The sequence below is a fragment of the Quercus suber genome, unplaced genomic scaffold, assembly GCF_002906115.3.
Source record: "Quercus suber isolate HL8 unplaced genomic scaffold, Cork oak 2.0 scaffold_483, whole genome shotgun sequence".
NCBI lineage: Eukaryota > Viridiplantae > Streptophyta > Magnoliopsida > Fagales > Fagaceae > Quercus > Quercus suber.
Genome location: NW_027069933.1, coordinates 498,034 through 506,011, shown reverse-complemented (window position 1 = coordinate 506,011; position 7,978 = coordinate 498,034). Strand labels below are relative to the sequence as shown.

Below are 7,978 nucleotides of genomic sequence, written 5' to 3'. Positions count from 1 at the left end.
AAATAAAATCACATTTACAACGTAAATTAAATGTCAAAGATTCAGGGAAGAGAGATGCAAACACAAGGACAACACAACAATGTGTTATCGAAGAGGAAATCAATGCCCTCGGTGTAAAACCTCTCCGCCACCTTCCAAGCGATCAATAATCTACTAGAAAATGAAGTTGGGATACATGAACAGCAATAGATCCTCCAAGCCAAATCTACCCAGTATACCTAAGCCCTCCAAGCTTCTTGCTCCAACAAGGTTATGCCGAACTTTTGTTTTTTCTAGCTTATCGAATTCCGCTATAACCTATAGCATTAACCAATAACTATTGGTCCCTTTCTAACTACTTCCCAAAGCACCAAATAACTTTCTCATAGATGTGGGTACAGTGAGAAAAGGATTTGGGTAAGAACCTCTCAAGGATGTAACAATAGAGAGGGTGAGAGTAGAGGAATTTGAAGAGTCTCTATGTGAAGATTATGGATGAATCAATCTTGTTTTTCTCTAGAGTTTCTCTCTGGAAGCTTTTTACATTTCGTGGGTATAAGGGGTATTTATACTAGGGTGAGAGTGAAATGCGAAGAGTTAGCTTTTTCAAAATAGGGCTGGCTGGCGGCTTGGCCTCGCAACTTGACTGAGTCACGAGTTCAAGCTGCGAGATAATAGAACGGCCAGACTGGACTTTTTGTCCTGTAGTGCTCTAGCTGGCATGACTATTCATCTTCTCGCATGGTTCACTCGTGTGCTGCAGTTGGTGACTTGCCAGTTGCGAGTCACCCACGAGTCCCAGCCGTGAGTCTCTGCATCCTTGCACAATTTTGAGCATTTCTTCACATTCTCTCACTCACTACCTTTACATGATTCTCACCTAAATACAGGGTTGCTAATTGCTAAATTATAAGAAAATTTGGCACGGAATAAAACCAACATAATGGTTGATTAAATTCAACCTTACAAGTACCAAAAAGTGTAGTGGGACCCATAAATAGTAGCAAAAATAAGCTGAATAGTAAAATAAGTTGACAAAAATAATTTTTGCCAAATGGACACATAATGTTTTTCATGGATCATAAAGTTTACACCAAAAATCAGATTCTGCTTTTAATGTGGACAAAAAATCATGTGAGACCTTATTAGCAATAGCAAGCATGCATGATATTGAAAAAGCTTATAACTAAGTCAAATGGAAACCTTTGTTAATTTATTTATTTGGGGCAATAGGATTTGGGGATGGATGGAATCAATGAAATTACTCTTGTATTTCTACGATTCAATTCTTACGGTTGGTGAATATTTCATCAACTAGATTTTTAAACATGTAGAGCATATTCAAATAAGGCAATCCTTTGTTACCATTCTGGTAATAGATATAGTCAGCAAAATGTTGAGGAATATTAAAATTGAAGCTATCATTTTGTTGCAGTGGGAATAACTTTGATTTGTTGTGAAAAAGGCCAACCCACCACACAGAGAAATGTTGTTGTCATATTATTATTATTTTCTACTTTAAAAAATGGGTAAATTACAAAATTTTCTCTTGAGTTATGCCTTATGGGAGAATGAATTTCTGCCCCAAAACTTAAGTGTCAGTTTAGTTGGGAGGATGAAAAAAAAAATTGAAAAGACATTTTCCAACAACATAGACTATGTGCCGGTTTGGACAGCACTTCTTCTCACTGAATGTGGCGTTGCGTTTTCCTATTTCACGTTTCAGTATTTTTTTTTTTCCAACGCATGAATAGTAAAATTACTGTGCAGGAGACATTTATCACTGTTTACATACTGTAACACACTGTTCATGCACTATAGCAACACTATTTATACATTAAAAAATATTAAAAATGACTCTCACGATACTATTTACACATTTAAAAATTATTTTGCTACAGTGTTTTCAGTAACAATCAGTTTTCAACAACAATAAGTTGTATCCAAACGGACCCTATATAAGAAATGATACTTTCCTGCCTTAAGGTTTGAGGGAAATCGGTGCATTAGTCTTTCCACTAACAACAGTTACATTATATTCCAAATTTTGAAAAGTTGGTGAAATGTGTATGTAGTCCTTTAAGAATTGTAGAGCGAAAGAAAGAGCTATCAAAGATAGTTGGATCTACGAACCACAACCTAGAATAATACTAAATTGAATATTATATGGTGGAACTTAGATTTCTTACCAGAATGTTAAGTGAAATTTCAACAACATATGTAATGAAGTTTTGCGATGTCTACTTTCCAACTATGTCCACTTTATGAATCCAACTTTCATATTAAGCAAGCTTGATGCTTTGGAAATTAGGGTGACACACAACTTGTTTAGAAAAACCCCCCTTTGATATTATGATAATTTTTTTTCTTTTATTTTAAGGAATGTTAACGATTAGAACTTACTAAATTGAAATTAGCAATGACACCTTCAAAGAAATACTTCATGACATTTTGTTTGAAAAATATTGCAAGAAGGTGTCAAAGTCAATGTGCAAATTATAATAGATAACAAATACTTTGAATACAAAAAAGAAAATAGTTTAGCTACAAAATTAGTTGTAGCTTAAGATTATAACTTTACTCAATAAAATTTTATTATTGAATTGCATGTTCTTTACGCTCTTAATACACATGTAAAATTTTGTATTAATCGGATATTATTTACTATACAATCTATAATCTTATATTTTGTGCATAATTTTAAACTACAAAAACTTGTAATTTAAACTATTTATTGATAACATAGTTTTTAACCTTTAATTTCTAGAAATTTTGCAAGTATGGAGGATATAAGAAGAAGATGTAATCTAATAATAGATTTGTCAAAATTCATCTTCAATAAAAAAGATATTGAGTAAGGTTGTAGCTTAAAGCTACAACCAATTTTGTAACTAAATTTTATTAAAAAAGATTCTGCAATAATTTTGGGATCAACATAAATTTAGTTGTGTAAAAGTAGTTCTTTTCCACATAAATATATATGACACCAAGTTTTCCATTCAAGAAATGCGTGCGGTTCTCCTAGATATCATGGCCGTTAGAGCTTCAAGATCATTCCAGGCAGCTCTTTGGCTTCCATGTTTGTTTATTCTCTTACTCTTCATTATGTTCACTGGTGCTTCATCACGAAGGAGACCGACGCTCGATGCACTACGAGGATACAACAATAATAAGGCAAAAAATAGTGTATACAGCCCATCTCTAATTGCATCTGACTCAAACAATGATTATCAAACGTTCTATTATGACAAAACGCTTTATCACTTTAATGGTAGCCACACACACATAAAAAATAAATATTGCTAGAAGGTGGCAAAGTCAATGTGCTAATTATAACAAATAGCTATGATTTTGAACACAAAAATCTTGCAGTCATTTTAGGATCAACTCAAATTTAGTAGTATAAAAGTAGTTCTTTTCAACGTAAAATATGATATCAACAATTTCCCACTACGTGCGGTTCTCCCACATATCATGGCCATTAGAGCTCCAAGATTATTCCAGGCAACACTATGGCTTCCATGTTTGCTTATTCTCTCGCTCTTCATTACATTCACTTGTGCTTTATCACCAAGGAAACCGAGACTCAGTGTGCTAGGAGGACATAAAGAAAGAAATAGAATATATAGCCCATCTCTAATTGCATCGGACTCAAACAATAATGATTATCAAACGTTCTATTATGACCAGATGCTCGATCACTTCAACTATCAGCCCGTAAGCTACACCACTTTCCAGCAAAGATATGTTGTGAATTTTAAGCATTGGCGTGGTGCCCAGACGGATGCTCCCATATTTGCATATATGGGAGAGGAGTCTTCCCTGGATGATGATGTTGGTAATATAGGATTCATGCCTGAGAATTCTCGCAGGTTTGGTGCTTTGGAGCTGTACATAGAGGTGAGTATAAACATATTCTCAATTGGAAAAAATTAATAGATGCTCTAAGTGCATCGGTTTAGGAAATATTTTTATTTTCTTTTTCTAAAATAATAGAAAGGTCACTACTTTTTTTGAAAACTTTTAATATTTTTCAAGAAAGTAATATTAAAATTTTCTTATAATGAGTCATTAATAATTTCCTTAAAGGCATTTATTACAATACCTTTCTTAATTAAATAGGTATAAAGATTCATATGGCTTTGTATATGTGTGTATAAATAGTTAAATACATACAATAAAGAATCTCTATGAGAATAACAAGATTGCTAGAAGCCTAAAACCACTCCTAAAATATTACAGATAAAAATATAATCGTAAGAATTATGCAAATGAAAAAACCACCCAAAAAAAAAAAATAGAGGAATCAGGCAAAATGTCTGAAATCTTGTGAGACTTTCCAAGAGATTGAATTTCTATTTTTACCTGCTTCAACCACTATATTCACTGCATTAATATATGATTCCACTTCTGTTGATAATTATTTAATTATATAGAAATCATAACATTGTGCCTTCAATGACCTTCAAACATTTATTTCCTTTATTTGAACAAATGCACTTATGGCAATCCCATCAATCATCATGGAACTGTATTAATCTACAGTTGTGATTCATAACTATTTTTCTTGCAGCATCGCTACTATGGTAAATCTATCCCACATGGATTTACAGGAGAGGAATCATTGGAAAATGCTACCATTCGTGGGTACTTAAGCTCAGCTCAAGCTATCGCAGATTATGCAGAAATAATTATTAACTTGAAGAAAAATTTATCAGCCGATTCCTCTCCAGTTATAGTCGTTGGAGGATCTTACGGTGGAAGTGAGTCTTATGAATATTAGAAATTAAATTTTACTCAAACTAAACTTCATATATTAATGTTTTCCCAGAGCTGCTCATGTGTTAGCCAGAGAAGCAAAACTCTCGGGCCAAACTCAGATGTGGAAGGGTGTTACCCCCCCTTTCATTCAGCAGATTCTTAGGGATGATTTGATGTAATTTCTCTTGATGTTTTTCTACCTTGTGTCCTAGCTCTGTTGTAATTCAATTTCAGGTTGGAATGATATTCTTCCAAGTTTCACCATAAAATATATATATATATATATTAATGTTTTCCACTTTTTTATTTGTCTAACAGTGCTTGCAGCATGGTTCCGCCTAAAGTATCCTCATATTGCAATGGGGGCATTAGCCTCTTCAGCACCCATTCTTTACTTTGATGACATTGTGCCACAAAATTCATATGATGTCGTTGTTACCAAGGACTTTCAGGTTAAAATCAATAGTTTATACCATGAACCAGACCTTATATTTTGTGCTAAGAAACTTGTAGATCAGTGTCATAATCTGGTCTCCTTTATGGATATTGCAGGAGGTTAGTTGGAGCTGCTATGATACTGTGAAGCGTTCCTGGTCTGAGATCGATAGGGTAGCTGCTAAACCCAATGGTCTTTCCGAACTCAGCAAGAAATTCAAAACTTGCAAGTAATAATATTATAAGTTCTTCATTTGTCCTCATATATCCCATTTCTTTGTTAACCTTAAGTTACAATTTATGGTGATTACTTGGACTATATTTTTGTTTTTCCAAGGAAATTGTTATTACTTTCATGATTAATTTACACATAGTTCTCAACTATATTTCTCTTTCTCTGTCCTATAACATTTTTTTTTTACCACTAGGCCAATCAAGAAGGCATCTGAATTAAAGGATTACTTAGAATATTTGTATTCAGTCGTGGCTCAGTATGATAGTCCTCCAGACTATCCAGTGACTACTGTCTGCAAAGGTATCGACGGAGGAGCTAATGGAACCGACATTCTTGGCCGAATTTTCTCCGGAGTTATTGCTTATTACGGGGAAAGTAGAAAGTGTTATGATTTAAATGATTTCTTTTCAACAGATAAACTGAGTGCTTGGGATTGGCAGGTAATGCACATGCATTTATTAATTTTCTTTTTATAATTTAATCAATTTCATTTACAAAATTATGGAATTCACAGCTACAAAAATTTCCAAACTTTATTCTAATTAAACCTCTTCATGGCCTTTGTAGACATGTAGTGAATTGGTCTCGCCGTTTGGGAGAGGCAATGAAACCATATTTCAAGCATCACCATTTGATTACAATGAATATAAGGACTCCTGCATGAAGAAATTTGGAGTCGAACCTAGGCCCCATTGGGCCACAACTTATTATGGTGGTCAAGTATGGCTACTCTCTCTCTCTCTCTCTCTCTGTCTCTCTCTGTTTGTCTGTGTGTTAAGTGATGTAAAAATAATGGACATGATTTCTTTTGTTTCTCAATGTAAAATGGCAGCATATAAAAATGATTCTCAAGAGATTTGGGAGCAACATCATCTTCACCAATGGTCTCCGTGACCCTTATAGTAATTCAGGGTAACTTTTCAAAAATATATAATCTAGAATTTTTGTTTTTTGCAAAAATATTTATCCTTTTATGATATTTTGTCATATTTGGTATTTAGTTGTCTAATAATGATCTAATATGTGCTTATTTCAGGGTGTTGGAAAACATATCAAACACCATACTTGCCGTGTATACGAAAGAAGGTAATTCATAATAATTTATGCAATGAATATTTCCACACTTATTAACGTACTATCTAAACACATTGAGTCCACAATTTCACATTCGATGTCCACGTTTAAAATGTGAAAGGGATAATATGTACAAAAATGAATGTGATATTAACAGTTCCATTGAACTGTTGGACCCCAGAAAAATATCACTGGCCTATATTGAGGAATTTACTAGTTTAAAGTTGATTTCTGCAGGGTCTCATTGCCTTGACATAGTGCCTGCAACGGCAGACGACCCAAAGTGGCTTACCGCACAACGAAATAAAACACTCAAGGTAATCAAATGGTGGTTTCACAAGTACTACAATGATTTGCGTAGCTTTGCATAGAAGTTCACACATAATGGTATTCATATGAATTATGAAGTTGACACAAAAAATCAGATTCTGCTTTTAGTGTGGACCAAAGATTAACCGCAGCATTACAGACTTGTGTAATGAAGACAAGATTTTTTGTAATTTTTTTTTGAGAAACCAATGAAGACAAGATTTAAATGTGTGTTTAGAGTAAAAAAAAAAAAAAAGGTTTATTATGTCTATCTCTTTCTCAAAAAAAAGAACTGACTAGTAGTAAGTTTTAGTTAACTTAATTAGAAAAGTCTTTTATCATACCCCAAGAGATTTAGGGTATGTTTGTTACTATTGTTTAAACAATAGTTTTCAGTGTTTAAATAACATTATATGTATTTTCATCTACACGTATTTTCAAAAAATACAAACAACGTTATTAGAAATCTCTTACTAAACGAGCTCTTAAGTTTCAAATCCCGTTTAAATAAAAAATCAATTGGTGTCTTAACCTAATGATAAAAGCAATCATTATATAGTAGACGCTAGCTATAAGTAGGAATTCTATCCTATCTTAAAATTTTCAAAAAAAAAAAAAAAAAGAGAGACTAGTAAATAGGTTTTTTTTTTTTTTTACCAGATAAACATTCAATAACCAAATGGAAAGACATGTATCCCAACTGATTATCTAGTGGATCGATTTCTACTTGGAGGGCGGTGAAGAGGTTTTTCGTCGAATTCTTCGGTTTCCTCTTCGAAAACACGTCTCAGTGTTTTCTGTGTTTGCATCTCTCTTCCCTACTCTTTTATATTCCATTATACTGCTGTGTTGCTTAGTTTATGGATTAGAGTAGCTTTGTATTCATCCGCTCACGTTTACACTATTCACACTTAGTATTAAGTTAATGTAAAATCTATCGAGCCGTAACTTTAATTGGAGGGTCTAAATTGCTCTTGTGTTTTCAACACATGTTCGAGCTTTCAAAATTTTATTATAATGACCCATTAATAATTCCCTTAAAGGCATCTGTTACAAGACCTTTCTTAATTAAATAGGTATAAAGATTCATATGGCTTTGTATATGTGTGTATAAATAGTTAAATACTTATAATAAAGAATCTCTATGAGAATAACAAGATTGCTAGAAGCCTAAAACCACTCCTA

General features: G+C 33.2%; 1 protein-coding gene across 2 annotated transcripts; it reads left to right on the top strand.

The window, feature by feature from the left end:
* Nucleotides 1-3,398: 3,398 nt before the first annotated feature.
* LOC112025568 (uncharacterized) lies at nt 3,399-7,024 on the top strand. Of its 2 annotated transcripts, none has more exons than XM_065762951.1 (9): nt 3,399-3,879; nt 4,553-4,742; nt 5,059-5,192; nt 5,293-5,405; nt 5,604-5,850; nt 5,978-6,130; nt 6,243-6,322; nt 6,447-6,496; nt 6,722-7,024. In XM_065762951.1, the coding sequence occupies exons 1-9, from the start codon at nt 3,454-3,456 to the stop codon at nt 6,853-6,855; spliced, it is 1,527 nt and encodes a 508-aa protein (XP_065619023.1). In that variant the 5' UTR covers nt 3,399-3,453; the 3' UTR covers nt 6,856-7,024. The 2 variants fall into 2 exon arrangements, with proteins under 2 accessions (XP_065619023.1, XP_065619024.1); XM_065762952.1 differs by having other exon boundaries at nt 6,709-6,849.
* The last annotated feature ends 954 nt before the right edge of the window (nt 7,025-7,978 follow it).

Coding starts and splice junctions, on each gene's coding strand:
- LOC112025568 (XM_065762951.1), top strand. CDS start 3,454: ATGGCCATTAGAGCTCCAAGATTATTCCAGGCAACACTATGGCTTCCA. Junction 3,880..4,552: donor CTTTGGAGCTGTACATAGAG/GTGAGTATAAAC, acceptor TTTTTCTTGCAG/CATCGCTACTATGGTAAATC. Junction 6,497..6,721: donor TGCCGTGTATACGAAAGAAG/GTAATTCATAAT, acceptor TGATTTCTGCAG/GGTCTCATTGCCTTGACATA.